General features: G+C 35.9%; 1 protein-coding gene across 4 annotated transcripts in view; it reads left to right on the top strand.

Annotated features, from left to right (window-relative positions):
- The window catches only part of LOC148945174 (uncharacterized), a 149474-nt gene that overhangs the window by 107202 nt on the left and 23176 nt on the right, over positions 1 to 19096 (top strand). For all 4 annotated transcript variants that reach the window (XM_089098652.1, XM_089098654.1, XM_089098653.1 and 1 more), the window contains exons 6-7: positions 4115 to 4545; positions 15172 to 15257. In XM_089098652.1, the coding sequence (XP_088954778.1) occupies positions 4115 to 4545; positions 15172 to 15257 (517 nt within the window). The remainder of the gene's footprint in view (positions 1 to 4114; positions 4546 to 15171; positions 15258 to 19096) is intronic.

Genomic DNA, 19096 nt, shown 5'->3' with positions numbered 1-19096 from the left:
AGGTTTTGAGCCAATTGTTCACCACATTAACCACGGGAGCACACATACGTGGAGCCCGCGGGTAGATAGAGAAACAATAGAAAGTAATTTCTGCACTTAAACCAATTTACGTTTTTGCTACTTTTTCATCCTGTTAAGAGAAAACGACAAATTGGAACGAGTCAGCTTTGGATCGGTGTCTTTTAGGGGAAAACACGTCCGTAAAAATCGAAACTAAACCTTGATATCCCCCTAGGCAAGGACAGGGACGTACAAGGGAATTTGTTCTGGGATAGGAGTATAACTCAAAAGCACAGAAATGGGTGAATTAGACGGAACTTCGAGATTCCAAGGGGGATATCCAAACGATAGGGAGTATATTGTCCCCTCACCCTGCAAAAAAAATCTTGTTATTGCAGCCAATAGACTTTATTTCTGTTCATTACCACCTGCAGTATGGACTGATTTCTTTTATTGGCTATCTATTATTATTTTGAATTTCTATTACTTTTTTAATTCTCTCACCCCCTGCTCTCTATTTTAACTTTTGTCATATGTTCAACCTGACCAAAGATACATTCTAAAGATTAAACTTGATAGATCGACACTTAATGAAAAATAATTTTGCTGCCATTATCTGTCGAAAAGTAGAATATTTGATTATAAAAGTAATACACTTAGAAAAAACGACTAAACGACTTCGAATCTTCAAAGGTTGGAAATTCAATAAAAAGGTTTAATTTAAAAAATCCAGTGTTTGTCGTTTGACAACGGACTCATTCTCAGTTTAGAATTATTACTTTAATTTAACCAGTTTAATTGAAATTAATTGAATCATAACTGCTTAGTTTAATTTTTCCGATCCCCCACGAAAAAATGACAAATCAGCCTTGTTTTGTTCCAGCTTTGTTCCAGCACTGATACACTTTTGGTAATGCTATTCAACAGTTAAAATTTCATTTATTCAGCAACTAAATTGAACAAAAAAGGTAAACTTCAACATTAGATTCCCCCAGGAAGGCTCTATGGCTGTGAATGGAGGGAAAGACATGATGAAACACACAATATAATAAAAAACGCATTAAAACAAAAAAGAACGGCGAACTGTCGTCGTCCATCACTCATTACCAGCCGTTAACCAGGCCAGAGTGAGGTGGTACCTTGCGAAATTTAAATTACCATCATACTTTTCAATATTGCCCAGACATCCCCCCAGGGGGGTTGGGCGTAGAAAAAGATGAAAAAATAACAATACATAAATACTAATAAAATGAACAATAAAAAGTAGACGAGGGAAAAGTCACTGAGAAGTCGAAGACTTTTTTACAATTTTTTTAAGTTACTTAACAAGTGTCACTCTCTCGCTCATTCAGGCAGAGTATTCCAAGAAGCATGACATGCAGTCAGGGAATTGAACTCGATCTGAATGATGGGTTAAATGGGATAAAAATGATGCATAAATTACGCAGAAGACAGGAAAAATATTAAAGGACAAGATATAGATTAGTTCTGAGGCCCGCAAGAACATCCCTGTGTAGTTGAATCAAAGTGAAAGACCCCACATGCAAGAATACAAAACGATTTCAAATCAAGCAATGGGTTAGTAGCAGACAGATTTGTTACAAGGAACAAAGGTTGACACGCTTATATTAAGACATCAGTGACGTAATACCGTATTAAAAAATGAAACAGAATTTTCAGAATCGATCCTGTGAAAATACGTTTGAGTTTCCTAAGAATTCCGAGATTCAGCGACATCTTCATTTTAATCAGATTAATATGATGCACGAAGGAGATATTTTCATAAAGAAGAATACCAAGAAACGAGACATCCTGATCTTCAATTCTACTAAGAGAACCCTCTGATGGGTGAATCTCAGACAGTTAGGGCAAGCCAGAGAAATCAATGAGAAAATCAGAAAGCTCGACTTGTCAACATTCAGGGCCAGACAGTTAGTACAAAAAAAAGAATCAGATCAACCAGCCTCTCAAACCTAAACCAATTAACCTCTCAAACAAATCAACCAACTTGACACTAATCTCATGCTCAGTTCTGAAAGCAGTGCCCAGGGTACTGTCGTCAGCGAAAGCAACTAGAACCGTTTCATCCATTGATGGCGATCTAAATTTTTTGGCATCGAATGATATAGGGTAACAGAGACGACGACAAGGTGACGGTTATTGTTTAAACCGCAGCAATAAGGTGATTAAAGTAAATGAAGGGGATAAGTTTTAACTCCTACTAGTGCTGTTTTCAAGCACGATATACCCAATTTGTCTGTCTTTTAGGTAAGGATTGATTCAGGCTATTAAGTTTTTTATTCCTTATTTTATTATTGTTCTCACGGTTTACTTCTATCATTGTCCAATAAGTTGTTTCTTTTATTTATCGTTTCAAACGCCAAAAATAGGTTGCTACTCATGGTTACCTCGTGGTTTCATTCCTGCAATTATATTTAAAATGTATCCTCTCTATCAGCTATTTCTGTACATTAATCTTTTGAGCAAAATTTTGATTGCGCAGACTTTTGAGTAAAAATATTAGGGTATGTAACTTAACTGTTTCTAGTTTAGAAGAATCATAAACAATATTCAGTAACTATCTAAACAATCAAAAGAAATTTCAGTAACCATCTATTTGATGCGTTTACGATTCAGATAAAGCTTTTTTAAATAAAAAATCTGAATTGTGAAGCTGACATTATGTATTAGAAAAAAAGGGTACTTGTGTATTATCCCGACCACACTCAAGAAGTAAAGTTAGGTGAATTATAATGAAATATACCAAAATCTGATGAAAACATAATACTTTAGAAACAAATTTATGGAAACTATAGCAGAGAATTATGTAAAGCAGGCCGCCCAGAACGCATAATATTGAATATCTAACCTAATCACCTCTATATATTAGATATTTAATTAAAATATACCTGAAGCGTAGTTTATTTCACGAAAGAATAGGCTAATTATAACCAAATGCAAGAGAAAATCCAAACAAAGCAAACTTCTTGAGTATGTTCTGGATAATACACAAGTACCGAGCAAAGTAATACCCATAAGTAATTGATAACTTAAAGATTGGAAAACAAGATACTATAAAAAAGCATTTTCGAAGACGGTGTAATTCTTTGAAAAACTGGTGCCGTGATCATTTACCTCTCGAATTGCGGGGGGGGGGGGGGACAGTAACAGAATATTATTAAACAGAAGTTATCCTTTAATAAATTCGATGTGATAGAGATATGCTTGAATTAATGATATTTGTTACTCTTTTCCGACACAGATATGCAGTAAAAGGAGTTTCTCTTGAGTCCAATCTTTTTGTCAGTCTAATACTCCCCCATTAACTCCTTTCCTTGGCCACTGAACAAAGATCCACGAAACTTGCTGTTATATTTGCCTACTGGAAATGCAAGAGTTAATTTTTTTCTCATTGCTCATTTGCTTCATACTATTGTTTTCATTTGTTCCATCAGACTTGACTCTAATCAATACTTTTTCGTATATAAGTTTCATTCATTAGCGTCTTGTAATAATTCTAAGCAAAAGTGAGCTATTGACACATTATTTAGAATTTGTCGGCAGATGAGTTAGGATCAGTCACATACACAGGATTTTTTTAGCCCCCCTCCCCCCCCAAAAAAAACAACAACAACAAAACAACAACAATCTATTCGATAATGTGAATAAGAAGTGCCCATAAATCTGAAAAAAAGTTAAGGTTTCGAGGGGGGGGTCTTGATCCCTTTCCCTGTGTACGTCTTTGATTAGAATGGTCAGATTTCCTCTCACCTCTAAATTTGATAGATATTACAATTTGACACGTTATTCTTGAAATTGAAAAAGTTGCTTCCAAACAATTTTTGAATACCAAAACCAAGCTTAGCCGTCGAATCACCTTTCAGATTTTACAATTACTGTTTGTTCTTCAAAACAGAATAATAGTTTAATGTAAAATTAGATTTGTAGTTAGTGGGTTCTCCTTAACGTAACTGACTCTGAAATGGATCGTTTGCTTGAAGTTGAGTCTTTCGAAGTTTATAACTTTTAATATAAACAATGCGAAATTGGGCGTATCTCTATTATTTCCTTTTTTAAGACAATACTCCTTCTGTATTCTGTTTTCTTGTTTTAGTTGATATAGAGCAGCTACGTGGTGAAGATGGAATTTTGACTGTTGGACGACCCGGTGACGAGTTTGTATCGATAGACGGAAAGAGGACCTACTTCAATCTCTTCCCCGATACAGCGCACACAGTTGGACCTACTCCCTATCCAGCTCCAGCTCCTAAGCCATCATCTCTTCTTTACCAAAGCCCTCAACCTCATAAAGATCAAGTTATAGCCGGAACCTCATCTAGCATTAAAAAAGATGTACCTCATCTTGGAACTTCACTGCCTGCTGCAGTACCTGGGACAGCAGTATCTGTTCCTCGTCCTGGAACTGCTGTTTCTATACCTCGTCCTCTCCCGTCTACAACTCCTCAAAAACATCCTGTTCCTGGACCAGATCGAGTAGCTCCTTCTGTTAGTGCACCAACAACTGTCAGAGAAAAAGGCATTGGGGTAAGATGTTTATTTTTAGTTGGACTACATTACAGTCCATCCCATACATTTTACGAGGTGTGTAAGGGTTAATCATAAGATCTTTTTTCAGATATTTTTTATGTGAGGTTTTTTAGCGCTGTGTTTTGGATTCTCTGTACCATAAAATTTTGATTAAAAGAGGAAGTATTATTTAAATACTCGAAAGAAGAAAACTCTAGCCCAACCTCCGTTTCCATATAAAACAGCTTTTTTGCAAAATTTTCTGAAAAACTCCCAAATAAAGCAAATTTGTGTGAATGAACTTGGTTGGTAATTTGGAAATAAGTAGTATGCCTAGTCTGAGCTTTTGGCAAAATTTCCGAGAACTGGTAAAACGCAGTTAAGGTTTTCAGTCAAAATATTGCGAAAGCAGTAATGTACGACCTCTTTTTTTACAAATGCTTGATGCAGTTTTCTAGTCCCGTATTTTATTTGTGAGAGTCTAACAGTTTTGCTTCTGTGTCTAAGTAATAGACTTTCTGTTTATCATAGGCAGCGGAATAGCGCTGCCTAAGTAAAGAACGATGTGGGCACAATGTATTGTTTATTTCTTGGTCTTAGACCAGGGCACTTCGCATCGAAGGAGTTGTCGTAGAAATTTTGAAATGAGCTCATTCGATTGGAAATTGGAGTGGCTAGTGCCCTTTTTAATAGTCGAAAGTGATTGGAGGGCAACTAGCCGCCTCCCTCTCCCACGCCTATCATTCCCCCAAACACACCCAATAAAAATTTTGAGATAGCCATTTTGTTCAGCGTAGTTGATTTCTAGATAGAAAATATGTTATTGAGGAGGTCACTCCAGGGTACCTCGTATCGAAGGAGTTGTCGTAGGAACTTCGAAAAAGGCTCATTCGATTGAAAATAGAAAGGACTGATGCCCGTTTTAATAGTCGAAAGTGATTGGAGGGCAACTAATCCCCCTCCCACCCCCACCCTCTCATTTGCCTTTATGTTTAAAAACTAAATGTTGCCTTAAGATTAAATCAAATGCTCTGTGTTAATGCTAATTCCCAATTAGGCATCACAGCAGTATCCCAAGAAAGACTAAGGGTATTATGTTCAAAGTTTCGGGGCTACTTCTGCTCTTAAAATTTAACCAAATCAAAATAGCGTAAGTGTATTCAAGCTATCAAAGAAAGTAAACAGATTTTGTTGCGAATGGTATCAAGTTTTTCCATTTCAGGTCAACTAGAGAAGGTATGAAACTAAATTAAACACTACTCTTTGTGTCCAGATTTTTAAAAGGGTGTATGTTGTTAAAAATTGCTGAAAATTTTTCTGTAGCACACAAATAGTAGGCCAAACTATAAATTCTTAAAAAAACGAAAAGATTTGAAGCATTATTTTCTTTTTACCTGAAAAGACTGTGTCAATATAAAACGAACATAAATTAATTAAAAAAAACTTTCACAAAATAAGTTTTTCAAAAGAAAAGTAAAGAGCTCAATTAAAAAAAAAATGAGCACAAATAGAATCAAATAATCTACCAAGCGTGAAACTACCACGAATCAACATCGATGAATATATGAAACCCAAAACAAACAGAAATAACAATAAATAACCGAATCAAACTCGAAACGAGCAGAAATTAACATAAGTTGGGCTCAAAACCCCTATGCCTTCCCAAGGCTAGAACATAATTTGCACTTTACTGAAAAAAACACCAATAAATGAGCTTAGTCAGTTTAATATACATTTACTGATATTTAGTAATAAGATTTTTAACATTATTTTAATTATTAAACTTATAAACGTAAAAGTATTTATATTTTTTTCCGTAAAGTGCAAATTATGTTCTGACCTTGGGAAGGCATAGGGGTTTTTACTTTTGATTTTATTTTTGCTCATTTTTTGTTTAATGGAGTGCTTTACTTTTCTTTGAAAAACTTATTTTACTAAAAAGTTTTTTTAATTAATATTTCTTACAAAAGATGTTCAAACACGCCTGTTTTAATGTCTACTGAGTTCAGAGTTCAGAGTTCATTTTATTAAACAATAAACGAACACAATAAAAGGAAAAAAACCTTCCACATATAATTAAACACAATAAAGAAGAAAGGAAAAAAAAATGCTACAACATATTCCCCCCGCAGGGCTCCATGGCCCGGAAAAGCAGAAAAAAAAACACAGAAAAACATACCTATATATCACTAATACTGATGACAAACTGTCGCCCACCACTCGAAATCCGCCGAAACCAAGCCAGGCGAGATGCTACACACATGGTAAACACGACTCATAACAAAATATCTAACTCGGCCCAGAGACGTCCACCCCATCATAACATAAAAAAAAAGAAAAAAAAAAAAAAAAAAAAAAAAAGAAAAAAAAAAGAAAAAGAAAAAAAAGATCTTAACATAATAAAAATAATAATATTACTATAAACAACTTTAAAAAAAAAAAAAAAACTATATTAAAAATACATTCAACAAGACATTAAAACATCTTTTACAGTTCTTCTGAAGGTACCAAATGAGTGACATTTTCGAGCTGATTCAGGTAGGGTATTCCATACCATATGACATTCGGTCAGCGGATTAAAATCTGACCTCACTGATGGAGTAAATTGAATGGTTATGTTGCTTTAATTACGAAGATGATACGTAGACTGATCAGTGACGAAAGATGGAGTAGCTCTAGGACCGCAGGAACATCCCCATGGAGTTGAAGAAAAGTAAAAGACGCACACGACAAAATGTAAAGTGACTGCAAATCAAGTAAAGGCTTAGGTGCAGAACAATTTGTTTCCTGTATAAGGCTCCTTGCTTTATCATATATCTTAGACAGTGGTTTCAAAAGAGAAGAAGAAGTTGACATCTATATCGTAGGGCAATAAGAGACGTAAGACTGGACTAAGCAATGAAACAGAATTCTTAGAATCGATCCAGTAAAGATATGTTTAAGCTTCCTCAAAATTCCAAGACTCCTGGAGATCTTCATTTTGATTAGACCAATATGATTCTTAAAAGAAAGATTTTCATCCAGAAGAATACCTGGAAATTAGAAAGACCGATCCTTAGGTCTGCTAAGAGAAATCCTAGACAGGTGGATTTCAGATAACTGAAGGCAAGCCTGAGAAATACGTGAGAATCCTAGAAACTCGACTTAGCAACATTTAGGGCCAGGCAGTTAGCACCAAACCAAAGTATAACTCTATCAAAAAGGTCCTCTAGTTTGGGATGCATCTCAGGCTCCGTTCTTACTGCAGTACCAAGGGTACTGTCATCCGCGAATGTGACGAGAGTGTCCTCATCCTGTGAAGGTGATTTTGACTGATGATCATTAAAAAATTCAGGATGACATAGCCGACAGCAGACTGTAGGTTTCTGTCTCGTAACCGCCACTATAAGTTCATTAAAATAAATCAAAAATAGAAGTAGCCCAAGAACAGAGCCTTGAGGAACACCAAACGCGACTTCAGACGAAGAACGAAAAATAGAATCTACGGAAATAGTTCTACCTAAAAAGTAAGAATCAAACTAGGCATGAGTATGGCCACTTACACCATAATGCGATAGCTCGAAAAGCAGAATCCCACAGGTTAAAGAATTGAGAGCTTTACGGACGTTAAGAAATACAGCAGCATGAATCAAACCAGGGTCAAGGGTTAAGTGCAGAAAGTTTAATAGAGTTGCACATGTATGCTCGGTTGACTGCTTCGCTCGGAAACCAAACTTAAAACCATGAAAGAAATTTTTTGTCTCTAAAAAAGTAAGTAGACGGGAAAGCATGGCCTTTTCAAAAATCTGGCTAAGTACTGACAGCAGCAATGTAGGCTGATAAATAGCTGGATCATTCCTTGGTCCGCCTTTATATAAAAAGACGACTCTAGCTTGCTTGAGAGAACTAGGGAAAACCCTATTTTCAAAAGATAGATTCACAAGCCTTGTCAAAGGAGAGATAATCGAAGGAAGAATGAACTTGACTACCTTCGTAGAAATGCAATCAGGGCTAGACGACGATGAACCTTTCAACCTATTAACAATCCTTGCTATTTCAACCTCAGAAACAGGATCCAACGCCACTGACTTGAGACACGGTGGACCAGGATAAGATTTATAATCGGGTTGTGACGGCGAAGAGCTAACTGAAGATGCAGTAGTTTTCCCAATATTAGTAAAGTATGAAGTAAATGCTTCTTGAATAGACAGCTCAACCTCAACAACGAAACCGTCAACCAAAAGACTTGAAGGGACAGAAGAAGTACAAGAAGAAGGCTTAAGGACAGAATTGATCACCTGCCAGGTTTTCCGAATATCCTTTCCACATTCCGAAAATTTATTTGAATAATAGAGGGATTTAGCCTACCGGCACAAAGAGTTATAAACATTCCTGTAGAGTTTGAATAGCTGAAGACGTGCAGCACTCGAAGATGGTTTTGCTGACTTATAAGCTTTCCAAAGGTTATTTTTCCTTCTCCAATTCCTAAGAAGGCCAGGGGTCATCCATGGGTTTAGAGGAATAGATCTTTTTGACCTAGAAGTAGAAAGGGGCGCAGCACATACCTCAATAATAGACACTTTCACAAACTCATAAAAAGAATCAAACTGTGAACAAAAATCTATCTCCTCATCAATAATATTCCATGAGTTATCAGCTAACCGAGATCTGAGGAGGGTCACGTCATTTGGACCAAACCTAAAAAAAGACGAACCAGAAGCTGGGGTATTCCTACTCATCATCTCTACAAAACCGAAAGTAGAAAACACAGGAAAATGATCTGAAATGTCACTCACGACTACTGAGTTCTTAATAAAATTGAGAGAAGAGAAAATATTCTCGATCAAAGATGCTGTAGTCTCAGTTAGACGTGTCGGGATGCAGGAAGTTTGAAGAGTTCCAGCAGCAAACATTGTTGAAAGACAATACACTGTCGTAGAGGACGCTATATTATTAAGGACCTGGTTGAAGTCTCCCATTAATGTAAGTTTGTATTGACGTCCCTGTATTTAATTAATAAGTTCATCACAGATCTGAAGACAAGAAGGGATGGATCCACTAGGATATCAATAAACATTACCAACGATCAGATCCTTGCCATGTAATTTAATATTAATAAACAAGGATTCAAAGACGCCTTCTTCATTCCTTGATAAATCAGATCGAACGGAATGGGGAAGATCATCAGATATATACAATGCGGGACCAGCTTTTGCTAACCTTTGACGATTAAGTCACTGCATTTTATAACCAGGTATATCTAGAAGCATTTCATTATGTGAGTCCAAGAAAGTCTCACCTAATCCAATAATATCCGGTTGCCCATCAGAAACTATCTGTCTCAACTGATCAATTCAAGAACATAAACCCTGAGTGTTGAGATGAAGCACCGAAAAATGATCATCTCGTTTGGAGTCCTCCTTTAATTTAGAAACATACTTACTACTAACAGAAGGCGAAAAATTTACAGAATTTCTATTATCATGGCCTACGGAATTATTAAAAATACTTAAAATATAAATTGGGTTACTTTGCAATTGAAGTAAACGCCTATCAAGGGAGCAGACATCCCCGGAGCCTGAGTTAGAAAAATTCATAATACTTACAGATATGGTTAATCAAACCTGTGCCACAACTCCCCCAATCCGGAATTGACAAAACAATGATAAGTGGACAGCTACTTGGCAAACTGAACGAACTCAACTTTTGAGATTGCGAAAACTGAAAAAGAAACAAAGGCCAAAAATAATGAAACACAAGAAAAACAAAAAATGACGAAAAAAAAGAGGAAACATGATGACAGAAGAATAATTACGGGAGAAAAAAAAATCGATCACAAGACAAAATCAAGATGAAAAGAAAAAACAAATAATTATTCGTCATCATCATCAAATGGTACCAGAGACGGAGGTAAAGCACTAGAGATAGAAGCCGACAAACTAAAGGGATCATAGCACGAATCGTCAAGACGGGACCATTTCTTAGATTTGGCCGTCTTTTTCACTTCAATCCACACATTAATTCCTTTCACCATTATTCGCGTTTCAGAACTAACACTCTTTCCGGAACCTTTCAGTTTTCCACAGTTTTTCATAATCTCATCTTTATCCAACAAGTTCGCTAATGACACGAAAATTGACCCCGGTTTGCTTACAGGTTTGGTTGTTCTAGTGTTAACATCAGACTGCTAATTTGCATTCAATCGTTAGCACTTAACAATCTGTAATGAATTTGCATTTGCTACTCCAATCTCAGTGAACAGTTTACGAGCAGCAGTCTCAGGATCTACACCTTGAACAATCGGTATACCGTGTAAAATAATGTTCTGCCTCTTTGAAACCAATTCCGCTTGAAGACACGACTTTTTCAAGTTAATCACTTCTGATTTAAGTACAGAATTCTCTTGCTTTAGATCCGAGTTTTCCTTACGTAGAGCAGAAATTCCATTCTCAAGGCTGAGAATTTTATCCATGAGTTCTCTGTGCTTTTGTTCAAAATGAGCCAACGTGAGAGAAATCTTAACCCTAATCAATAATCTCCCGCGATCGCTTATTAAATTGAATCAAATTTCCACAAAACGAAGACTTACTGGCAAGGGCCCCGTATGACTGATTATTAGCCAGAGGGGCCCGTTTTCAAACAGCACAAAAACAGTAACTCTTGAAAAAAATCCACTGCAAGCGTACAATCTCCGCACTGAATGAGTTTTTTTCGTAATCCAAAATCAATCCACTATCTTTCGGTCGTTACAAACCAAAATTACTGTCCTACCTTGAGGCTATTGCAATAACTATACTGTTTTTGATGTAAACTGCTTGAGTGCTGAATGAATATTCTGTCAAATTTCTGCTTAACAAAAAACCCACTTAAATTAAAATAGACGTGGTAGTTTGCAGGGTTTAATGTAATAGAACAAATGATAAACAATAATTTTCTGGAATGTTTTCTATAGTTGCGTGAGATCAATTCAGTTGAATCAGCTAGGTCAATAAAGTTTTAGTAGACTTTCTGAAAGTTTACTGAGTAATTTCCTTTCCTCAAAATCAGAGACTTTCGCGGGGTACCTCAACTACTGTTTGACTCTATCCCCATTTTATTTTATTCCGTGGGTTGTTTTCATCATGTAAATGGGCACTTGCATTGACAATAGGGATGGTTCCCATGCAAATAAACAATGCCTCAACTAAATTCAACTAACCCTCGTGCATCTCAACACTTGTTTAACTAAACCCCAATCCACCTGAATCCCATTCAACTCAACACTTGTGCATCTCAGCCTCATATTGTTCAACCTCATATTAATTTAACCAACATACAAATAAAACCCGTTTACCCCAACCACTTCCCCTCAACCTCCATTCCAATTAGCCTCCATTTAGCTAAATCCATTTGACTCAACCTCCATGCAAATAAAGCCCTATTTAGTTTAACTCTCATTCACCTCAACCCTCATTCGATTCAACTTAACGTGTAACCAGTTGCATGTACGAACGGGGATTGAGTTGCATAGGGTTGAATTGAATGGGTGGTTGAGTTGCATGGGGGTGGAGTTAAACAGTAGTTGAGGTACATGTGGCTGAATTGAATGGGGTTTGACTTGAGCGGGGGTTCGATTCAAGTGTAGTCAAGTTGAAATTTGGACTGAGTTAAAAGGAAGTTGAGTTGACTTATGGATGAGTTAAAGGGGTTGAGTTGAACGGGGTTGATTAAAATGAGGGCTGAGTTACGCGTACACGCAAGTAATTTTGGAACCATGCTCGGTGACCTTTGGTATTCTTTTTGGTGCATTGTTGTTTTAAAACTAAATAACAACAACAATTTTACGTTAAGTGTCACTATGTCGTTTTGTGTAGCCTCAAACCGCAAGATAACCTTTTCAAAGTTAGTAATAAATTGTATGTTAGTATTGAATGTTACAAATTTTTACAATTATAAATATAGGTAAAGGTAAAATGGTAATACGGCATTGGACCTTATAATCCCTACCGGCAGTGCTGATCTCCGGTTCCTGGCTCTTCAGCCAGGAGCAATGGGGGGATTGGAGGCCAATCATCCTGTGCTTTCGTACAGCCTTCCTGTGTACCTTTCCCAGATTTCTCCAGGTACCCATTTGGAGCTGGGTCGGCACTGGTTGAGCTTACAGAGTGACACCGCTGACCCCCGTCCGAAACCAAATAATTGGATACACTAAGTTTCGAACCCTCGCCCTCTCGGACAGAGAATTCTAAATCACGCGCACCAATCCACTCGCCTAGGACGATATTACGTAGGCCTATATAAATATAGGCCTATTAAAAAAAGGTCGGCGAGACTACTATTCCCGGTTTCAAATTCTAATTTACGGCTTAAGCAATTCAAAAATAATAATAATGAAGATAAAGCATTTCGTTGATTGGTTTTAATTCTGTTGCTTCTAGGTCTTACGCTTATGTTGACAGAATTACGTAAATATGTCACCGCCAAAACTTGTTTTTAGTTGGAAAGTTGCTTGATTGTGATGAACATAAGTGTTGTAAATTACGGACCTTATTTTGATTGAATATACTACCATATTTTCTTCTATGGATCATAAATAAAAAAAAAGGAAATATTACCCATTTCAGGAACGTAAGGAGGACCGTTTTCAAAAGGCGACGGAGAAGCATGATGATTTGAATAAGAAGTACCCAAAAATTTGTAAAAAATTAGGGGGGGGGTGGAGGTCGGTGGTCTAGGCCCCAAGGCCCACTCCGTGTGTCCCTGGTTCCATCCAATTCATATTTTCTTAGATTTTATTTCGCAAAACTTAATAGTGGACACCTTTTAAATTCATGAAGTTATGTCTTATAGTTCTTGGTATTTGTCGATTTTTGATTCTTGGTTTTGTTTTTAAAGACTGCAGAAGGTTTTGTTGAACCGAAAAAGAGAGATTGGTGTCCAATTAGTCACCGGTCAAAATTTTGCTATAATTTCATTTTTCCAATTTAACATTTGGAATAAAGGACCCTCTAGATTTGTTCGGGAAAAATACACTCACTCTGTCCCCCTTTTTTTTTTATCAAAAATAGGTGCATTTTACTTATCGTTTAAATATTTGTATATTTGAGTTATTAATATAACTCTTTAAGTAGCATATATTAAAATAGTTGGACTGAATCAATTAATTGTAGCTGTTCGTATGTCGTCTCTAGGGCTGATGACTTTGTCGGATTTTTTTTTCGGATATAAGAAAGAAAACAAGACAAATTTAAAAGTATGTATTAAAAACGGATTTTGTTCATTTTTAATATTATAATCTGTTTTTAAAAAATTGACTTAATTGGTGCTAATTTGCTTAAAATGTGGCATTTTTTTTTTGATGCCACATACTTTTCAAAGCCAATTACCGTATGTAAGAAACGGGAGCCAAATAATACCACCTCTTTAAAACCTGATTGTTCTCCTGTGCTGTTGTGTGTAATTTTAAATCATTAAGAAGAACGAAAAGTTAAATATCATTTGATTGACTCTTCTTTGTGAAATTTTAAGCTAATAAAAAGGACGAAATTTTTGTAGTCCAAGTATTTTTCATGATGTTTCCAAGTAGTTCTTCTGTTTCTTTTTTGTATTTTCCCGACTGCAGATTTTAATACGATTTTCACTTTTTTCTCTCAGCTGTCATTTCGCTGCGGAATAAATGTATAAGATCGAATTTGTAACCCACTCTAACAACGAATTAATGAAGTTTCGATTAATATAGAGGTAAAAATAGTTATGTGTCACGTTCTTTCCATTGCTATGTCAAATTGTACTTCGGTATCAAATATTGAAGAAAGAGATCGAATATAAAAACAAAATGAATGTAGTAGGTTTCTTCGTAGTTACTGCAGATAGATTACTTGGATCGATATAAGATACACTAGCAATGTCGTTGCAATACGTGAGAGGGTAAACAATCATTCATAGCTGGCAAGATGGTAGATTCTCTCAGGCAACGTAAAATAAAGGAAGATGTTCGTAACAAGCCTTTTCTTATCCACAAAAAAGTTCGAGCCGCAATTATCCAATGGACAGTGCAACCGTCATGATGGGTGTTCCATCTGTGCATGCAGAAACACTCTACATCTATTTCAGTCCATGGTCAGTGATGCACCGGAAGAATTCTGAAAATTTTTTGGTCTGTGGTCTACACCAGCAAAGACTTGCAAGCTAATACTTCTTCTTAAAGTTCTGCCTATCAATCCATGTACCAGCAAAAATCTTTGACTAGGTTTGATAGTCTGTCGACTCATCTAGTTGTAATCCTAGATGTATGTAAGTACTTCTGTACCATTGTGGTACAAGGATCTAACAAAATTGCCTTATAGACTGGATTGACAGATGCAAAATCTTCTTAAACTAAATGATGATTTTTGTTTATGCTTACCCTTGTACAACTCTTGCCATATCCCCTCACGATATAAGTATTACAGGTGGAGGGATACTTGGCTAGGATGATTTTACCATCATCACCTAAAATGTGTTGATATTTTATGAGAAATCGTTCAAGCAGAAACTTAAAACAAGACAAGAGCAGGAGAGTTGATGAACTTATGCGATTTGGTGGCATGAAGATGTGATGAGTTTGTAGCAGCCATGATTAAAATTAACGTTTTTTTTCCTTTGATAAACTGTGTGCGCAATTTTAGTAATTATCAATATTTTCAGACATTTGAGATAGAAGAAAGCCCCATTAAGAAGCCTGTTAGTTTTAGCTCCAGTCAATCCCCTGATAGGGATGAATCGCCCCTAAGGTAAGTTTTTTTTTATTCTTTTGTGAACTACGAGTATCTCATTAATTTCATTATAAGAATTGGTATACACAAGTTTCAGCTCATGGCAAAGTTAAATCCTGTAATTTTGAATGGCATCCCTTAACTAAAAATAAATGGGGCTGATAAAGGATTAAAGTAATTAACGAAATGGAAGTGCTGATTCTCGAGAAATTGAACGGTCCAAAGCTCAAAGTGAACAGTGCAGATGGTGCTTGATTATAATCTAGCACAATATTGAAAAGTGTCATTCTTTCAGATTAACAGATTATTTATGGTGTTGATATAAATGTTTAAGTAAGCATAAACAAATCGGTCAAAATTCTACATTAGCTACCCAACACCAAAAATTATCGTGATATGTAAGAAATTACCATAATTATATGACGCTAGTCTATTTTGCCATCCCTGTAATAGAAGAGTTCAGTATTAAAATATACTATATCCTGAAAAAGTAACTTTCAGGGTATTGATTGATCTGAAGTTAGATGATGGAATTTGTTTCCCTTATTTTCCGTTGTATTTTCCTTGATTCCGTTGCTTTTCGTTTCTTCCCTCACTTTCCGTTGGTCTTGCTTTCGTAAGATCAGTTTGCGGTTGTATGCTGATCTGCAATGAAGGGAACAATAAATTTAGGTTTAAACTAACAACACAAATTAAAATATTTCTAAATGGATTTGGTTGACTTTTTCTAAGAAATGAAACTAGTTATTGCTTTAGCTTTCAGCAACTCCTGAAGTATATCCTACAATATATGAATTACATTATAATTGAATATGCGCTTTTTATGGAGCCCCTGCCACCTTAGACTGTCGATATCTTGAAAGTGTAAAAATGATTTGATGCTTCATCCCTCATACGGTCTTCGGCGTTTCGGTAATATGGTACTTCCATTCAAAAAAAAATTGTCCCCTCCCCTAGGCCATATCCAGGGGGGGATTAGGGAGTTTGAATCCCCCGAAATGTTTGTCCGACTCGTAAAAAAGTAACAAAAATGAACATAAATAAATTTCTGATGCGTGTTTTAAAAGTTTTTTGTAACCCCCCCCCCTAAAAAAAACTTTTTGTAAGCCCCCCCCCCCGGTACTTGTGTCGAATCTGGTAAGTACGCGAAAAGTGAAGCTTCGTTCTTGCTAATGAAATAAAACAAAATAGGATGAAAATATAATAGTTTATGAACAAATTTGGGCTATATATTTGCACATAAGTGGGGGGGGGGTGTTGGTAAAGCATAAAATATATTAAATATGTAACCTAACCTAGCCCAACCTAGGTACCTTTTATTCACCCTAAACCCCCCAAAACCAAAATTTAAATATAGTTCCCGGAATGAGAAACCCTGCATTGTCTCATATGAAATACCGGGTATATTCGCAATACAATTATCACGTACTTACGGGATTCTACACAAGTACCCCCCCCCTCCCTGAAAAAAATTCTGGATACGACCCTGCCCCTCCCCATCCTAGATTTTGGGAAATGAAGTTTTTTGTAAATTCTCCAAAAAGTTGAAAACTACTCCCACTCCATTTCCACCAATATTTTCGTGAATTAGTGTCTGGTAGTAATGTAGATATATAGCACCATCTACACTATTCACTTTAAGCTTGGCCACCAATTACTTTTGAGCCAATCAGCTCCTCTGTTTTGGTAAAGTTTTAAAAGAACCTTATATCACTTTGGTTTTTTTTTCTTCTCTACTATTTTTCAAGCACTAAAGTAATCAATAAAGGAAACATTCTAAGCTGTAATTCTATATTTTGTTGGAATTAGCTGATATATTATCTTCAAATTCGAAAGGTAGGTCGCCCCCGAATGGGTGAAAAGGATATTACAAGGAAACAATTAAGGGAAATTAGAACTTCTTGCGAGGGTGTAAAGAGGGAGGATTTGAATAGATTGAGATGGAGCAGGAGTGTGGGCAGCTGTGTTGCCCTTGGCGGCTTGGTGCAGCAATGAACTGTTGTTATTATTATTATTCGTAGTTATCTTCTAATTGTGCCGTGTATATCCCATTTCCAGAATTCAGGCATAATTTGCTTCAACTACCGCTTATTCTTAATTGTAATTTATTATTAAAAATTAAATTGAAGACATTTGTATATGAGCGTAACTTTTGGCTTAAAAAATCCAGTTAAAAGACGCAAAAATTGAGCCGAAGTTGCTTAGGCTTCTGAGCAGCGGGTATAGCAGTTTTGTCTGCTTTGCCAAACTGCTCGTAGAAAAATCAAATTATTCACGAGTACCGTGAAAAGTATGCGGCCCAGTGATGGGGCCTCATACTTTTTGGGATTAACTTTGGATAAATTGAATCATTAAATCTACTTTTCTCAAAAAACGATATTGGAAATCCTGAAAGCTGGAATTTTGAGCGATATTTCTTTTTAGTTCATCAGTTTTTAGTACTTTGTAATGGCAAGGGGGCTAATTTATAGAAATAAACATATGTAAACGGTAATGGTCAATTGCAGTCCCAAATTGAATTTCCCTATTTTTTTCAGCGTAAATTTCAGTGAATTTCGGCTGACTTCCTTTTTGGCCATGTGATTTCTGACCATTAGGCTTGCGTCGTTAATTCTCTTTTTGTGTTGGGCATGGGTGAAGTAAATTAATGACCTAAAGGACAATATTCTAGTTTGATTATGAAATCAGTGGAACAGTATGTTGAAAGTCGTCGGAACTCTTGCACGTGGTCACACAATTATTATCGACAAATTATGTCATATTTTATCCAACATTGATTTGTAAAATATTCTACCCTTGATAAAAGAATCGTCTTTAAGGAATTCCGGATATATATCATTTCGTCAAATTTTATGTGACGAGATATAATATATGATACATGTGCTGTATGTACCTGGTTTAGTACAGTAACGGTTAGTGATGAAGCATTGAAATAGGTTTTTGTAATTTGTGCGATGTTTTGTTTGTGTAATGTGAATTGATTAGAATTTAATTTTGAATTGGCACGACCTAGGACTTTTTGAGGAATAAAAGTTGTTATTATCGTTATTACTGTTATGCCTTCAAAATTTTTGGTGAAATTGTTATTAACGATAGTTAAATTATGTCCATTTTAATGTCGCAGAATATTAACCCACAGTATAGCTTTTTAACCTGTTCATCTAAATAAAGAGTGATGGTTGTCAATAGTAATTGAAACTATAAAGAACAACTTTGAAAACATTACATAAGTCAAAAGAATCTGGTTTTTATGTTGATTGCTAATCTATACATTGGTTGTATTAAGCTTGAGGCGACAAAAAATAGTCATTGTCGTGTACATATTGTTGGAAATGGTTGCGTGTTTATTTGTGCCTTTTTTTGTCAATTTTGTTTTTCTTTACACCTAAGGAGATTTTTTTGAACCAGAGATCTTAGGATATCAGGCGAGGGCTCTATTGAATAGATGTTTAGTGCTTTAGTCCCCTTTTGAAGTAGCTAAAGAGATTGTGCTGCAAAAACTATAATTTTTGCCAGCTTCCGTTATAGAACAGAAATTTCTTGAGCAAAAATTTCAACACAGCCAATTAATTCAAAACTGTCGCCTAGTCATGTGTGAAAACTCCCATTTTGAGAGGAAATACTGCTTCATGGTGACTAATTAATCACTAAACATATATTCAGTCGAAGCAAAATGGCTGGCTCTTAACGGCGATTATTTGCAGTTTGACTGAGTCGATTCATTTATCTCCATTATGAGGATTTAAGACAACATAATAAGACTGAGTATGAAAGAAATATGGGGATAAGAGGAATGGTAACTCCCCTCCTGCTATGGAAAGAGTTGAGTTTAAAATAAGAGATTATATGCCAATGCT

This window comes from Artemia sp. Qi Xiang Cuo, chromosome 13, assembly GCF_049724085.1.
Source record: "Artemia sp. Qi Xiang Cuo chromosome 13, ASM4972408v1, whole genome shotgun sequence".
Lineage (NCBI taxonomy): Eukaryota > Metazoa > Arthropoda > Branchiopoda > Anostraca > Artemiidae > Artemia > Artemia sp. Qi Xiang Cuo.
The sequence above is the reverse complement of the archived record's forward strand: the minus strand, read 5'-3'. Positions and strand labels throughout refer to the sequence as shown.